General features: G+C 44.5%; 1 protein-coding gene across 1 annotated transcript in view; it reads left to right on the top strand.

Annotated features, from left to right (window-relative positions):
* The window catches only part of SIAH3 (siah E3 ubiquitin protein ligase family member 3), a 65500-nt gene extending 47756 nt beyond the window's left edge, over positions 1–17744 (top strand). Inside the window, exon 2 of the mRNA XM_066237146.1 lies at positions 17054–17744. Within this exon, the coding sequence (XP_066093243.1) occupies positions 17054–17722 (669 nt within the window). The 3' untranslated portion in view covers positions 17723–17744. The remainder of the gene's footprint in view (positions 1–17053) is intronic.
* The last annotated feature ends 289 nt before the right edge of the window (positions 17745–18033 follow it).

Raw genomic sequence — 18033 nt, 5'->3', positions numbered from 1 at the left:
TGGAGTGGGGGATGGTATGAGGAGAAGGATAAAGTCCTTCCAATCTCCCTTTTCCTTTACAGGCAATCTTTACAGAAATCAGACCCTGAGAGTGGCTTCTGGTTCCTTCCTCATCTCCTAGCCGAGGCCTTTTCCTCCCTCCCCTCCTGTTGGGTTTGACATCAAGAGAACAGAAAAGATGGGGAAGTTTGTGCTCAGGCCTGCAGGACACTGGACAGGACATCACCCTGCTCTTTCTCCTGAAAATCCCGTCCTGACCCCTGAAAGCGTTTTCTCCTTCTACTGGGAAAGTCAGGTCTGTGACCGGAGCAACCATACCTCACATAGTAACTGCTCAATACATATTTGCTGAATGAATGAACAAATTCACTCTGTAATGGCAGAATGGTATGGGAGTCAAGGGACGCTACTGAAGAGGATGATATTTGTTTGTTTATGTATATATTTTTACTTCTTAAAACTAAGAGAAGCTACTTCTAAATTCTGAACATGAAAACCCCAATTAAACTCAATAATAAGAGATTATAACCACTAAAAATGGGGAATTTAGTAATTAAAGCTAAGCTTATTCTTAAGACAAATGATTTAAATACTGTAAAAAAAAAAAAAAAGAAGATAAACCAACTTGCCATTCTGTACTTGGAAACTCCCTCAGAGTTGTGCTTCCCCTGTTCCTCCTGTGAGGTTCACACTGCCAGGGCACAAGGACTTCACACAACTGACAAGTCAAGTTCATGTCTTACAGAATGGGCCAGCCCTCTTCTATGAAAATACTTTGAAACCTGCAAGGATAGGAGGTCGTAAAAGAATCAGACAGGAAAATAAGAAGAACGTCTGAGACCATTAAGAACCATATATCTGATTCCAGAGGGATACCTCTGGAGCCCCTCAGGATGATGTAAGTGGTGGGAAAGAGTCCCTCAATACGCACAATGTGGTCTGTGACCTAGCAGCTTGGGCATCCCAGGAGCTGGCTGAAGATGCAGAATCTCAGCCCAGCCCAGACCTGCTGGATCAGCCTGCTCTTTCACAAGATGCCCAGCTTATTCATGCACACTGCTATGTCTGAGCCTTGCAGGTTCAGCCCTCCCTGAGTGGAGAAGTGAAAAAAGAGTTTTGCTGTTTGTGAAATTCCAAGGGTCACAATAGGATATTTATACAAGTGCAGGGTATAAAATCCGGCTTTAGGTCAGTCCAGCTTGGCCTGTGCCCTGTGCCGTCTCTACCACAACACGCCCTAAAGCAGGAAACAGCAGAGAGAGGAAGCAAGGCCAGCCCCTGGTGTGATCCCATGAGTGACCCAAGCAGCAGGCATTGTGTGGGCTGCAACCATCCTCGCCGGCAGATGGCTGAGCCTGGAAAGTTAATCTACTTCCCTGTAGGCTAGTTCGAGATGCTTGTAGAAAGTGAACACCCTCAGTGGGGGAAATGTGAACAAAACAGGACCAATGTTAAAATGTAGCAATGGTGAATTCTGGGAAAACGTATACTTATGGACACAATTTCAGTTGCCTTGAAGTACATTGGGCTAATTATCTTAGCAGACAGTAATAAACATGTTCCTTAGAGACATACAGTGACTGTAATAACTTAAAGATGAATACGGGTTGAATGAGTTATTAGGGACTGGCCAGGCTGCTAACTTCCCATGCCCACGAGATAGTAATTCTCCTCCTTCTTTCCTATATCTTCCCTCCTCCAAGCCTAAGATCTTTATTAAATATGTACCCAGCAACTAGGAAAGCTCTAGAACCAATAAAACACCTGCCCCCACCTCACTTATAGGAATGTACTCAGAGCTGTCAGCAGCTTTTCATGGCAGTGCTATAGAGAAAGAAGGGGCCATTTATTAAACCAGACATACACCAAAGCCAAGGTTTAGCCTCCTCTAACTCTATGGCATGCTGTGGTGCTAATTTCAATCCTTAGCATCTAATCTAGTCTTAGAGAGGAGCCTTCTGCCCCTCGAACTGAACGGCTTGGCCTGCACCATTCCAGACATGGCTATGAATACTTTCTCTGCCTTTCATCTGGTTTGGAAACCCTGTGTCTCTCTCAGTGTGACAGCCACAACCCTTTCTAAGTTCACGTGGCTCTTAATCTCCTAGGATATCCAGGATCTGTTCCTGTTGTGACTCTCATTCCCAACCTCCAGTCCCCCTAGTTATTAGCATGACAGGCAACCAGATCAATAGATGTCAAATGAGTACATGTGGAAATGGAAGAAAAGGCTTCCTAGGGTTCTTCTTCAAATCTCGTGCAATATGCCCATTTGCTAGTGATCTGGAGACAATGGCCACACACACTTCCTCCCACTCTTTTTCTTTCTCTTTTTAGGTATAGCATGCAACGAAGAGCACCAATCTTCAGTGTACTAGTCCATGAATATACATATCTATCTATATGTATATACATATCTATATCTTTAAGTATATCCATATAACCACAACCTAAATCCATGAAACTGGAGTGAGCCTGCAAATAGACTTACAATATTTCTGGCCCAGAGGGTCCCTCCTGCCCCTTCCTAGTCAATATGCTTCCACACGAAGATACCCATTGTGTAGCCTGTATCTACATTTCATGTTTTTGAATTTCATACAAATAAAATTATAAGTATGTACTCTTCTGTGCCTAATTTTTCTTTGACATGTTTTTTAAATGCATCCATTTTGCTGTGTATAGTAATAGTTCAGTCTCTTGTTATTGCTGTGTAGCATTTCATTGTGAGACTATACCACAAAGTATCTATCTAAAGAAAATTCAGGTGGTTTTTAGATTTTTGGCTATAATGATTTTTAATCCTTCTATAAATATTCATGTATATATATTTCATACTGTCTGTTCTGTCAGGTGTTGAATGTAACTATAAAGAATCTGAGATTTTACTCTATTAGCAGGTGTGCTCCACTTTCAGGGATGCTAGTGGAAGATGGGAGAATCCTGGGTCAGAGACGAAGGTCAGGTTGTTTCCCACCGCAAGCAGCCAAACTATCTGCATTTTTTTAAGTGGGAGGAAGGGAGATAGACAGATTTCAGCATGCACCTGACTGGGATCCACCTGGCAACACTATCTGAGGCTGATGCTCAAGTACTGAGCTATTTTTAGCACCTGAGCCTAACACATTGGGACCAACCAAGTTATCCTCAGTGCCTGAGGCCATGCTCAAACCAATCAAGCCACTGGCTGCCAATGAAGCCAGTAGCTGCAGGAGAGGAAGAGGGGGAGAATGGGGAGAGGGAAGGGAAGAGAAGTAGATGGTTGCTTCTCCTGTGTTCCCTGAACAGGAATCGAACCTGGGGTATCCATATGCTGGGTCAATGCTTTATCCACTGAGCCACCATCCAGGGCCAGTATTTTCATTTTTGCACTCATTCCTTAGGACCCAATTCACACAGCATAATACAGGTAGGGCTAACTAATGCCTGCACACACAGTAGGTTGCATTACAAAAGCTTAGGGAGTCCAAATCTTTTATAATGGACAGCAAGCACACCCACCCTTAGCTCTGAAGGGAGATAAGATCTCTGTGTCCCAATGCTATAAGAAAATCCACCTTTTGCTCCAGAGGGAGACATTATATTTCAAGGCTGTTCTCTATGCAAACATCTTTGAAAAGATAGTCTGGAACAAAAGACATTCAATGCCTTGCTTGCAAGAGGGACAGAAATGCAAGAGCCGAATGGAGACTTGTTTCCCAACAGGTGTATTCCCAGGAGTGGAATTGCCAAGTTAAAGGGATTGGCATGTATTTAGTTTCAGTCAATACTACCAGAAAAGTTTCACAAAGTGATTGTACCAATTTATATTCCCGTTAGCAAAGTATGAGGTTTCAATTGCTCCACATTCTTGTCAACACTTGGTATTGTTGATGTTTCATTTTTGCTATTCTGGTATGACCATGCCTTTGTTTTTTTCAGGGATTTCTCCACATACAAGACTACTTAGATGTTATAATTATGGTTCAGATCAATACAAATATCATTACCAATACCAGATTTTTGGTTGTCAACTATATATTAATAGACATGCTAAGCAAAACTTCTCTCAGGAAACACATTTTAAGGATATAGAAAGTACAAAGTGGTTTCTAAACAAAGAAAGCTCGTCTTAAGGGAAGGTGTTAGCTGTTCAATGCCATCCAAGCCCTGCCTCCATTGGTGAGAGGCCTGATGGATAGATGCTCATTGGAGGAGAAAGAAAGCTTCCTGGTCAGGAAGCTGGGAGGGCCAATGGCCAGACCTGCTCATAGAATTGCCTAAACTTTCTAGCAACACTACACTGACCAAAATGCTAAAAATGATAATGACAATGATGATAATCATGATGGTGATAGCAATCATTTCTTTAGTACCAACTATATTCTAGGTACTGAGGTAGTCTCTTTAGATATATTAAATCACACTGTACATTGCAGTCAGCATCTAATATCTGGTGACAAAATGAAAATACTCAGTAAAAGGCTTTTTGCCAGTGAAAACAATAGTCCTGGGTAAGAGTTGTCAGGGAGTTTTAAGGGAAACTTGGAAGGGCTTTGGTGTTTCTGTGATTTCATCCAATTCAGACATGAGCCTAGAAATTACATAGTTTAAATCTCCTTAGCTGACATCTCGATTAGCTAGCTATTAAATAACAAAAATAATATAATAGTGATGATAATCTTATTCTGGGCTAGATATTATACAATGTACTTTGTATCTCATTCAACCTTCACTTCATCCCTATGAGACATTATAATTCCCATTTTATGGATGAGGAAACTGAAGCATAGAGAGCTTAACAGTTTCACAGCTTTTATAATAATAACAATACCAGAATTCATATCCCAGTTTGTCTGACTTCAAGTATGTTTTCTTCCTATATTGTAGCACCATCTTTCCATCTCCTCTTGGTCAAATAGCACCTTTCTTGTTTTAAGAATAGGCTTATAGGAAGGTCTTAATTTGCTAAAAGGGATTATTGGATATTCAGCCTGCTATTGGAACATAGTCTGTTGTGTGAAATGAGCTGGGGCTCTGCTCTTGACTTGCACATCTCAGGTTGATCATGTGGGCAGGAGTTGATAGCCATCCTTGAAAGGACCCTGGCCACAGCCATGCCTTTGTGTAGATGCACTGTTTCCTGACAGTGAGGCCATTCCTACTCTCAGTCATCTAGGGCAAAGGCAAATCCTCAGGTGGGAAACCAGACACACCTGGATCAGGGCCATACATGAATAAATAGCACTCTCCACTGCCAACGTAGCTCCCTAGTGACATGAGCAGTCCCATGGTATTGGCAGCCAGAGACTGTGAGAAGTCCACCAGGTCAGAATTGCCCAGAACTCTGATGGAGAGAATGGAGGGAGGTGAGAATAGTGAGAATAGTCACATCAACATTGCAGTGCATGTAGACTTTGCTCAGGTCCTCTAAGATGGAAACATTTAAAACCCAGAGGAATTTATCCATTCATTTCACATTAAAAAAATTATTGAGCTTTTTTTGGTACCAGATAATGTTCTAGAGACACAGCAGTGAACATAAGTAAGTTCCTATTTCCTAAGAAACTTACATTGCTGTAGGAAAGATAGTACACAGTTAAATAGATGATCTACACTGTATATATATATTATAAATTATATTCAGTAGTCCCCGCCTTATTCATGGTTTTGCTCTCTGTGGTTTCAGTTACCTGTGGACAACTATGGTCTGAAAATATTAAATGGAAAATTCCAAATATTTTGAGAGAGAGAGAGACTACATTCACATAACTTTTATTGTAATGTGTTGTTAGAATGGTTCTATTTTATTATTATTTATGGTTGTTAACCTCTTACTGTGCCTAATATTTAAATTAAACTTTATCATTGGTATGTATGTATAGGAAAAACAGTATATATAGGGTTTGGTACTATCCATGGTTTCAGGCATCCAGTGGGGGTCTTGGAACATATCCCGGGAAGATAAAGGGGAACTGCTTTAGTACTGATAGATGCTATAAAGTGAAATAAAGCAGGATGAGGGGTTTTGCTTTTTTAATAGGTAAGTGAAGGACAGCCTCAGACTGAAGACAAGTATGGAGCAGGGATGTGAACAAAGTGTGAGAATGAACTACGTGGGTACCTGGTAGTGTTCTAAACAGAGGAAATAGGCAGTGTGAAGGCCTTATGGCAGGTGTACACAACTTGTTCAATGAATAGCAAGTGGTCAATGTGTTTGAGCAGAGCAAGCAAGGGAATGTGGGTAAAAAAAGGCAAAGCCAATTAGCTGGGGGCCAGAATATATAGATTCTTTTTTTTTTTTTACAGAGACAGAGAGAGAGTCAGAGAGAGGGATAGATAAGGACAGACAGACAGGAACGGAGAGAGATGAGAAGCATCAATCATTAGTTTTTCGTTGTGGCACCTTAGTTGTTCATTGATTGCTTTCTCATATGTGCCTTGACCGTGGGGCAACAGCAGACTGAGTAACCCCTTGCTCGAGCCAGCGACCTTGGGTCCAAGCTGGTGAGCTTTGCTCAAACAAGATGAGCCCACGCTCAAGCTGGCAACCTCGATGTCTCGAACCTTGGTCCTCCGCATCCCAGTCTAACACTATCCACTGAGCCACTACCTGGTCAGGCGGAGCATATAGATTCTTAATGGCCATGATAGGACATTTGGGTTTCATTCTGAATGTGATAGAAAACCATTAAAATATTTAGTGAGAAAAGGCAAGAATGGACATAGGAAAATTCATGTGTTAGTTTCTTAAGGCTACCATTCAAATTACCACAAACTTGATGCCTCAAAACATCAGAAATTCATCCTCATACAGTTCTAGAGGTCAGAATTCCAAACTCAAGGTGTTGGTATGTTCATGTCCCCTCTGAAAGCTCTACGGGAGGATCCTTCCTTGCCTCTTCTTTTTCTGGTGGCTCCTGGTATTCCTTGGCTTGTGGCCACATAACTCCAATCTCTATCACTGTCTTCACATGGCCTTTTATGCTGTGTCTGTGTTTTTTGTTCTTCTGTCTCTTTTAGAACATTTGTCATTTGATTTAGGGCCTATCTGGATAATCAAGAGGGCTGTTATAGTAGTTAAGAAAAGTAATGAGAATGACTTGTGCCTGGTGGTGGCAGTCAGATGATGAGAAGTAGTTAGATTGTATTGGGGTGATAGGTCAATAGGAAGGACTCATTTATTCAGCCTGTCCACAATATTTCTTGGGTCCCTACCATGTTCTAAGCACTGCTGATACTGGGCATAAAGTGGGGAAGAAACAGATATAATGTTCACCCACCTGGAGCTCAAATCAGAGTCCAGCAGGAAAACTAGACCTTGGATAAGAGTGTTGCATAGTGTACAGGAAACATATAATAGGCATACCTGACCATGTAAGCATGAGAAACACCCTAGGAGGAATACAACTCAGCCACGCCAAAGGGTGTTCGGGGATAGGGAGGACAGAGAGTTCTGTCAGAGGGAGCAGAATTCGTGGAGTTCCTGGTCATGATGTCCTTAAAATATCAGACAAAGAAGGATGGCACGTGGCCATGGAAAGCCTGGTCAGACTGTCTCAGACCATCCAGGCCACACCTCTGCCCGTGAATCATCTGCTAACACATCTGCTTCTGAAGTTTTTGTTTGCATATGTAACCATTTTTAGCAAACCAAGCCCTCTCTAAGGTTACAGCATCGACTCCTGCCATAGAAACCCTTGTTACTTGAGCAACTCCGCTGCCCACAAGCTGAGGTTGTCGGGACTGGCTGAAGTTGTGCTCTCAGCTTGCTGGGCACACCTCCCTCAAGTCACCCCGTGGTCCTGAAGTCATCCTGTGGAGATGATTATAGTTAATGGGTCTTCAATTTATTAAATTTTAACCTTCAAATTGCTCACACAGTCACTGGGTTTCACTTGCCAGTTGCGCATATAAAATCCGACTATGCAAAAAGTTGCTTTTAAGAAAAAAAATTTCATCTACAAGATTCATAAAACTCATTAGCATGCTCACAACCTCGCAGATGAAAGGCAGAGCCAAAGGGTAAATGAAGACAGCAGGCATTCCTCTGATTGTGGCTTCACTGCAGGCCGCCCCTAACATTTGCAGGGCTCAAGGCAAAAGTGCAAATGGAGGTCCAGATACCATATGTCTAAATACATACAAGCAAAAATCTAAAATCCATTCTACCTTCCTACCTTAATAATTATCCTTTCATAATGATCTGGATGGTCACAGCCCCCAGCCAGTGACATGTTTCACTTTCTTCCAAATGAGGCATAATCCTACACTGTAATGAACCTCACAAAAGTAAACGGGCACTGCAGGCCATCCACCCAAGCTCTGCTCATAGCCCCCCAAAGTAGTCACCCATTGACCATACCTCACATCTAATGGTCCACGTTCTGGATATTGGAGCTCAGCAACAGCACAAGCTAGAAGAAACTGACTCAGAGTCATTGTGTAGGAAATTCCAGGACCACAGATATCGGGAATAAGGTCTAGAAGGGCCAGTTTAGGAGCTCTGGGTGGGCATAACCCATTAGCACCTCATCTCAAGGAGAGAGGTACTGGAGGAGGGCCAGTGATCATTGGTGAAAGTTACTTCTTGGTGATTGTTAACAAAAATGAATAAGGAAGTACGGGTGCATCCAGCCTTTTGTTGGGTCAGTGGTCCTGCCACATGTGGGCAGGGAGAGTAGGTCTAGATCAGTCTAGGAAATGAACAGATTTTCTGGGTTGATCGAACAGACTGAGCTTCCCAAACAACTTGTAAGAGGCAATCTGCTATTGATAAAGAAAGTATCTTAGATTTAGAGTAATCTCTGTAACAAGTAAAAGCAAAGAAAGTACCTCTCTGGCATGAAAAGTTTCTTCTTCAAAGCTCTTATCTGACTTTCTATGATGGCAACTGAGCATTCACCTGTGCCTCCTACTGCTCAAAGCTAGTGCATATCCAGTGTCTCATCACTGTTGGGTTCTCGATGAGGAGCTGCCAGGAAACCTTCCTGATTAGCCCTCAGCTGTGGACTGACAGGGACACATGTGCGTGCGCTTGCGCGCGCGCACACACACACACACACACACACATTTCTCTAGCAGCTAAGAAGGAAAGAGCCTCCAACTAAAAACAACCTTTCCATGGATATGGTCCAGACCAGGCTCCATCTATAAATCATTCAGTCATGACCTACATGATTTGCATCCTAGTTGAAGAAAGAAAGCCGTGAACTGCTGATTTTTAATATGTTGAAATAAATAGTGAATTGTACAGACAGATCTTAACTGCTGCTTGATTCACAGGGCAAGGAGGGAAGCAGGCAGCACCCCTGTCTTACAGGCGCTGATGGTCTCAAGCAGACACCACCAGTCGGAACTGCAGCTGGTCCACCTGAATCGAGCTAGCATAATCCTATGTGAAGCTGTCACTGATGAATCGGCGAGTGCTACAGATATGTATCGTGCATCTATTGTGTGTTGAGCACTGTGCTAGCAGTGAGGACATGTGAACAATAAGTCCCTATCCTGATGGTACTCATCAGGAAGGAAACTACTCATGTGTAAGCCAGCCAATGCTGGGCAGCCAAGGACCAGCATTTAGGAACTAAAAAAGGGTCCTGGTAACTCAAGGACTAAGTCATAGTTTTTGTTTTCACAGTATAATTCACATACTCCTTCCCAGCCCCTTACATAGGCAGGGCTGTATTTATAAGATGACCAGCTTGATCAGGAGCCTTTCGAGACCATAGGACCTGTGTCTATGCAGACATCTGCATGGACCCTTTTTTACAGTTTTTTACCCACAAACCTTGTTTTTAAAAAGTTTTGTCCACCAAAGTTTTTATTTTTCTCTTTTATCTGTAATACCCATTTCCCTCTTTTCTGACTAGTTAATACATATATGGCCCAAGACTCAAGGCTTCTGTGTGTTTTCTAACCAATATCCCCTTGCTCAATTCACATAATTTTGATCACCAGTAAAGAAACTGTGTATGTGCCTGACCATGCAGTGGATAGAGCATTGGCCTGGGATGCAGAGAACCCAGGTTCAAAATCCCGAGATCACTGGCTTGAGCGCGGGCTCATCGGCCTGAGTACACACTCACCCAGCTTGAGCATGGGCTCACCAGCTTGAGTGTGGGGTTGCTGGCTTGAGCTTGGGATCATAGACATGACCACATGGTCACTGGCTTGAACCCAAAGGTCACTGGCTTGAGCCCATGGTTGCTGGCTTGAGCAAGGGGTCACTGGCTCAACTGTAGTGCCCCACTCAAGGCACATATGAGAAAGCAATCAATGAACATCTAAGTACTGCAACTATGAGCTGACGCTTCTGATCTTTCTCCCTTCCTGTCTGTCTGTCACTATCTGTCCCTCTCTCTGTCTCTCTGGCTAAAAAAGAAAAAAAAAAAGAAACTGTGTATGCAGTGATATATCAGAGGCAAATTTTGATATCCTTCGTGATAGCATCAGACCTCCACAAGCCCTTGACTGAGTGGTCAGATACAGGGGTGGTAGCGGGAAAGCATCTGGACCCATCCTTAAAGTAAAAAGTCTCTCTGAAATATTTTAACCGATCTTCATAGCTTGAAAACCATGAATTTCATCAAGGAGAAATTTCTAGCATCCATATATTATGCTCATAAACAAACTACTGATTTGACCAATGAAAACCTCTGTAGAAATGTTAATTAGCAGCATCTGGTGTGGATCAGAAACATAGATGTTAATTGAGGCAATTGTCATCATTATCTCTGGAGTGTGGCCTTTCCAATGAAATGTTAGATGATCACCTCAAAGTGTGAATTCCTGATCAGAGATTTGACAGTCCCTAGGGCGTAGGTTAAAAATGTACACATTTATATCACATTCTCTCCACTAAGGTAGTTTAAAGAAAAGTATAGACATTAGCATGCTGTCCACATGAAGACCTCATCCATCTGTGAACCAAGTATATATACTAAGTCTGTGGGGAAAGGAGGGTGAGATACACTTTCTAATGAGGATGGTCTATCCCAGGTGATCAAAGCCCCCTTTTTGTTTTCTATCTCAGCTAAACGTATTTCTAACTGTTTGGAAGCCTTCTAGAGCAGTGGTCCCCAATCCCCGGGCTGCGGACCAGTACCGGTCCGTGGGCCATTTGGTACCTGTCCGTAGAGAAAGAATAAATAACTTACATTATTTCCGTTTTATTTACATTTAAGTCTGAACGATGTTTTATTTTTAAAAAATGACCAGATTCCCTCTGTTACATCCACCTAAGACTCACTCTTGACGCTTGTCTTGGTCACATGATACACTTATCCATCCCACCCTAAAGGCCGGTCCGTGAAAATATTTTCTGGCATTAAACTGGTCCGTGGCCCAAAAAAGGTTGGGAACCACTGTTTTAGAGTCCTCCCGGATTTTGCTGGCACATGTACCATCACACTAGTTTCTGTGAAAGTGAAGTGGGGAGCCAGGGCACCGCAGGAAAATGGAGTGAGCAACACTCAGCCTTCAGCCTTAACTTTCCTTCCCAGAAACATGGAGAATTTTCCTAACACTACAGAGTAGGACCTGGGAGTTACAATCATTCTCTCTTCTTAGCCAACATGATTCCCAGGGCTTGACTTTATCCTACTCCTCTGCCCTGGCATGTCACCCCACCCACCTGGCCTTCCTCTCTGTGTGTAAAATGCACCCATAGTGTCACTACCCTCTCCCCCGCACCAGCACTGGACAGCACGTGAATCAACTCTCACAAACGGGGCCCGAGCAAACTCAGAGCAAATGTTTTTGATTTGAAATTGGGGGTTAAAATCCTCCTTCAGCTGAAAAGCATTAGCATGGCCCTATTCCTGGAAACAAGTGGAATGGCAAAACCTTCCTCCAAGTATAAGGAGCAGACGCTGGAGAAAGGCTCACGTGATTTTCCAGGGGGCGGTTTCGCCTTTGGACGCCAGAATTTGGAGAGAGAGCCATTACCAACCACGGCAGTGTGGCTGATCAAATTAAGGAAGCATTTTTAAATTCAATTACACCCTCAGTGAAAATGGTCTCACTAATGCTTGGGGAAAGAATTATATGCAGCCCATAAAGCCTAACAATTTTAAACCCAATTTTGCACAACATTCTAAAGGTTAATTCAAGATCTTTCTTCCAAATGGGAAGTTAAGTACAGCCAATAGAAGGCAGGCATCTGTGGTCTGACTGGGGTTTATCTGTCTGTAAGAGTTCATTAGTTTTAATTAGCGTAATCACTAATGTTGCACTAACAGTTTAGTGAAGGAAAGTAATTACTCACACATCCACTGTATTAGATGGAAAGATTAGAACTCATTTTCCGAAACGATTAGCATTTTGCCAATTAAAAGAATTCCTCCTCCCTGCCAGCAGCCCTGTGACCTCACTCACGCAGAGATCATTTAATGAAACATATTTTACATCAGAAGATGGAGCAGGAAGAAAAGAACAAGAAGGCTGTTTTAATTCTTAGCTCCTTCTTGGGGCACAACAAGCTCACGGTTCTCCGTGATCTATAATGTCTCACTCTATTTGCATGGTCATTTACTTCTGTCATTTCAGCATATACCCCAGCTTCTTTGTTACCATGCAGCAATTAAACAATGAAAAAGCTAGTAGAAGACGAAGCCGAAAGGAAGCAATGAGAGAGTCTAGGTGCAGTGACCATTGCTAGGGTCCAACAGTTGGACTGCAGTGGGGCTGGGCGGCCGGCCCCATCCTGAGTGCCAGCTTAGGACAAGCTCTGCTGGTGCTGCCTGCAGGAGCTCCCTAACGCATGATGTTGTATGTCTTGGGCACCTCCGCCACTGACTTCTACTGAGGACCGAGTGCCACCTTGGTGTGCCACAGCTCCACTTACAAGTCTTGGGCAATATGTTCCAGCTGTTCCCAGCACCATGGCCCACCTTTTGCCTATTCGTTAGAGCATTCTCCTTTCACACTTTGCCCCGTGTAAATATCAGTTTGCACTACTAGAGTAGCTACCTCTCCCATTTGTACTGTCAGAGCCCCTAGTGCATCCTGTATTTTTACATTTTGCATATGTTACACATAATTATAGTAAGCTACTAAGGCAGAAACGATCTTATTCTGCTCAGCATTCTCAGCCCCCTGTACATAGCATGTTTGTTGAATGGCTTAATGAACTGTAGGCTTAGATCTACCTTTTCCACCTCTCCATCATCCTCATCAAATCAAATCTCAGCCTAGGAATGCCAGCCTGGTCAGATAGCAAACATCACAGAAGAGGGAATAGAGACATTGCATACAGGTGGGCATTTCCTCTTCACCTGTGTGCCTCATTCAGCACCACTTCCAAAGGGAGCCGTCCCTTGCTGAGTGCAATCTCTGAGCACCGATTGGGTTCAGCCGATGGGAGACCCTGGCAAGAGTTTGGAGGCAGGGAAAAAAGGCAGGGAGATCAAAGTATTTCTTTGCCACCCCCTCTGCTTTGATTTCACACCTCTGATGTCAGCTACACAGAATGGCATCAAGAAGAGGGAAAAGGGATCTGGAAAAGGGCATGTTGAAAATAACTTACCCAGAGATCGTTTCTGAGATGAGACTTTCAGAATGTTTGTCATCATGGATCAGCTCCGGCACAGGAGGCCCCAAGTCCAGTGCAATGTCAGGTTCTCCAGACCCTCACGTTGGCCTGTGCTGAGCCCAGGATACTGCCCAGGTGCAGAGGTCAGCTGACCAGGACAGACACAGAAGGCAAGGACTGAGGCAGAAGGCTGCCACATCTTTACCCCAAAGCACATCTAAACGGAAATGCCATCTTAATGTACTACTTGATGTAGTCTTAGAGCTGTTTGGCATTATCTCACCTGATTCCCTAATAAATATTAGGGGATATTTTGAGATAAATATTTTGTTAATGGGAAATCTAACTTAATCAACACTGTTGGTCAAGTAACCTGAGAAACAAACCAGAGCCGGCTGACACCTAGGCTTTAACCGATCTGGGCTCCACTCCCAGCCGCACCCTTGTAACCTGTGTGACCTTGGTCAAGTGACTCAACCTCTCTGTGTATCAGTTTCTTCGTTGATAAGACAAACACAGTGTTTCTCTCGTGATTGTTGTAAAGACTTAGTGAGAAAGGGGGGCTTCTCAGAGGCTGGGAGAGGGGACAACGTTTGGGGCTTTCCATGTGAAGGCAAGACCGGATGTTCTTGAGTTCAGCAGAAGAGGCCGACCTTCTGCAGGTCCTCAGACTGGTAGAAGGACCAGGGAGGGGGCCTCACACTTTGCTGATGGAGTGTGTGAGCCCTGGGCTTCTACAAGCCCAACCAGTAGGGGAGCCCCCCATCCCCACCCTCACCTACTGACTAAATGATACATGCCACCAGCAGGCAGATGGGAACTAAGCCAGATTTTTATTTATGTGTATTATTTTATTTTTCAATTATAGCTTGCACTCAATACTATTTTGTATTAGTTTCAGGTGTCTAGCACAGAGGCTAGACATTCATACAGGTCCAGCAATTTTCAGCTGGTGTGCCACAAGTGGTACTCTGGTGTGGCACGAAAACATTTAAAACATGCAACACCTGACTATTTAGTCAGGGGCAGTGACTTCTTTCCCTTAGATGGTCAAATACAATAATGACAACAGCCAACAAAACAATAACTATCTGGTGTGAATGAATCATAAGTATACCTATTTTTTTTTTGTCAGATTGACAAAAAAATATGTATTTTTTGGTATGCCGCAGAATTTTAGTAATTAGTTTATGTGTGCCGTGAGATGAAACAGGTTGATATAGGTTACAAAGTGTTCCCTCTGTAATTCAAGTGCCGGCCTGGCTCCATAGATAGTTACCACAATATTGTTAACTGTATTCCCTATGCCTTACCTTACTTCCCGAAGCCTGTTTTGTGACCATTTAGTACTTCTTAATCCCATCACCATATTTTACTCTGCCCCCAATACACCTCCCCTGTGGCATCCATTCGTTTGTTCTCTGCATCTATGTCTCAGTTTTGTTTATTTCGTTTTTAGATTTCATGTGTAGGTGATATCATACTTTATTTGTCTTTCTCTGTCTGGCGGAACTAAGCCAGATTTAATTTTATTTTTCTTAAAGAGGAAATCGATCTATTCCTATGAAAAATTAAATGAAATTATTATGCAAAAAATACTTTCCACAGTGCCTGACACTTAGTAGCTACATACTGGTTCCTTTCCCTGTACTTAACACTAACAGGTAAGTGTGCACAGGATCTGGGACACAGCCTGCTCCTTCATGGGCCTGTGTGTGTGAAGGTTGTGTGATGGTCAACTGCCCTGTAGCTGCCATCCAGGGACAGGAGCTACTGCAGCTCACCCTTCGGTCTGCATTACCAGTGGGAGATGCAGAAGCTGGGAGTTGGAGCAAAGAACTCAAGACCAGTTAGTCTGGCCCCTCTTGCCTGCAGGTCACCTCCACCACCAGGGTGACCATCAAGCACACTGCGCACACACTCCATGCCCTATGCCCTAATGAAAGGGAAGCTAGCCAGGCCTTAGCTTTAGCCACACCCTTAGCCCGGGGAGATGGAAACTCCAACAGCCATGATGGTGAGTGTGAAGAGAGACCTAAGCCCTTGTCCCCTCAGCCAGATGAGGAGGGAAGTGCCCGAAGACACCTGAAGTCCACAAAGAAAGACTGCCCTGTGATGGCCACCTGCCTGGAGTGCAGCCCGGATCCTGCAGGCTAATGAAAGGGAAAAAGGAACCGAAGAAATGGAGGAGCGAGCTGGAGGGGGGATACAGAGGTGTGGGGGGACGCTGCTGCACTCAGCGTGAGCAGGTGTGAGAATGAACCCCCGTCTTTCAAGGACCAGTGTTTTAACCTCAGCCACATTACTACGGGAAGCCTGTTTCTTCATCTGAAAAATATGAATCACAGTCCTCATGTCTTGGGGAGGACCCTCGTGAAAACCAAATTAATTATATGCACACGAATGTCTGCACTACCCACACCAAGAAATGTGGTATTTCTTTTGCTTGTGGCTGTACTCTTAGTCTGGCTGCCGCAGGTGCTCAGTGAATGTTTACTGATACCCGATAGAAGGTACCGTCTCGGCTCCTGGGGTTTCTGAGGGCATTTGTGGGGGCACTATTATGGGAAATGAAAGGTCAGGAGAGTCTCAGGGTGAAGGCTGCCTGACGGTGAGACCCTGGGGAACTGCTTCAGGGAATGAACAGGAACAGAGCAGAAGTGTACCTGGCAGGCCGAAGTCCCAGGAGTCCCGAGGGAGGCTTCCTCTCTGGGGACTTGTCCCATGGCATCAACCAGCTGCACATCCCACCAGCTGCCTTCGAATCCACGGGAAGAGCACCCACAGCAGCACAGCCCCTGACAGCACTGGAAGGACAGATGGACACTGACTGAAATTTTGTTTTAAAAATAATAGCAATGATGAAATAGGCAGAAATAATCCATTGACCTGTACATAGTATTGACAGAGTCAAGAAAACAAAAACAAAAAAAATTTTGTTGTTGTTCTTTACAACTAATGACCATCATATTGCAGGTCCAGGGAGGAAATTGCCTATTTGTAGGAGTACCTTATTAAAGAATCAGAAAGGCATAAATATTTCATCTTCCCGGACTGAGTTTTCTGAATCTCAACTACCCAAAGCATCCGCTGTGACCCTCACTTTCCTTTTTAGACTTTAAAAAAATATTCCATTAGATTTAGAAAATCTCTTCCTGTAGGAGGAATCTTTGGAAGGAGCTTCTATTTTTAATTAGGTAAATTTAGGTTCTATACTGCAATGAAATGACATAGAAAGAACTCACAATTTTCAGCATCTAAATTTAGTAAAACAATTTTGTCTTAAAAAATATTTGTCAAAAGAGAGAAAAACAAATTTGATGAGGATGCAGAGAAGTTGGAAGCCCCTTCCCTGACTGATGGAGCTGTTGAGGGGGCTGCCACTTTGGAAACAGTCCGGCAGTTCTCATTTTTTAAGAAATAAAGTTTCCTCTACGTGCACTGGAGGGCTGCTTTGAACACTCTGAACGCCAGGGGAGTCTCGGCCAGGCTGGGAGACCGACCTCACCCCCACTAACGCTGCTTCTCTTTGTCCTGCAGTATGTGTCCAGCCGCCGCGCAGTCACTCAGAGTGCACCTGAGCAAGGCAGCTGCCCCCACCACCACCTCACCCACCACCACTGCCACCACCGCGCCCAGCACCACCTCCGCCACCACGCCCACCCTCACCACCTCCACCGCCAGGAGGCAGAGCTGCACGCCACCCAGGTGACGCCCTGCGTGTGCCCCTTGTTCTCCTGCCAGTGGGAAGGCCACCTGGAGGTGGTGGTGCCCCACCTGCGGCAGATGCACAGGGTTGACATCCTGCAGGGAGCCGAGATCGTCTTCCTGGCCACGGACATGCACCTCCCTGCCCCAGCAGACTGGATCATCATGCACTCGTGCCTCGGCCACCACTTCCTGCTCGTGCTGAGGAAACAGGAGAGGCATGAGGGGCACCCCCAGTTCTTTGCTACCATGATGCTGATCGGGACCCCCACCCAGGCCGACTGCTTCACCTACCGCCTGGAGCTCAGCAGAAACCATCGGCGTCTCAAATGGGAGGCCACCCCCCGGTCTGTCCTGGAGTGTGTGGACTCCGTGATCACGGACGGGGACTGCCTTGTCCTCAACACCTCGCTGGCCCAGCTCTTCTCTGACAACGGCAGCCTTGCCATTGGAATCGCTATCACTGCGACGGAGGTCTGCTCCTCCGAAGCTGAGATGTGAAGGGAGAGGCCACCCCCACCGAGAGATGCTGCCTGAGCTTCTCGGACCTCCAAATTCCAGGACTTCAGACTCCTTTTTATCCTTCTCCTTCCTTCCTTCCTTCCTCTCTCCCTTCCCTCCCTCCCTCCCTCCCTCCCTCCCTCCCTCCCTCCCTTCCTTCCTTCCTTCCTTCCTTCCTTCCTTCCTTCCTTCCTTCCTTCCTTCCTTCCTTTGTCTCAGGTGCTTAGCGGTATCTAGTATCTGTCTGCCTTGGGCATTATATTATGTAAACATCCTGTGATTCAAGCTCTTCTTGTGATGTTTGTCCTAAT

The sequence above is a fragment of the Saccopteryx bilineata genome, chromosome 6 (assembly GCF_036850765.1).
Source record: "Saccopteryx bilineata isolate mSacBil1 chromosome 6, mSacBil1_pri_phased_curated, whole genome shotgun sequence".
NCBI lineage: Eukaryota > Metazoa > Chordata > Mammalia > Chiroptera > Emballonuridae > Saccopteryx > Saccopteryx bilineata.
This window is presented reverse-complemented; position numbering and strand designations above follow the sequence as displayed.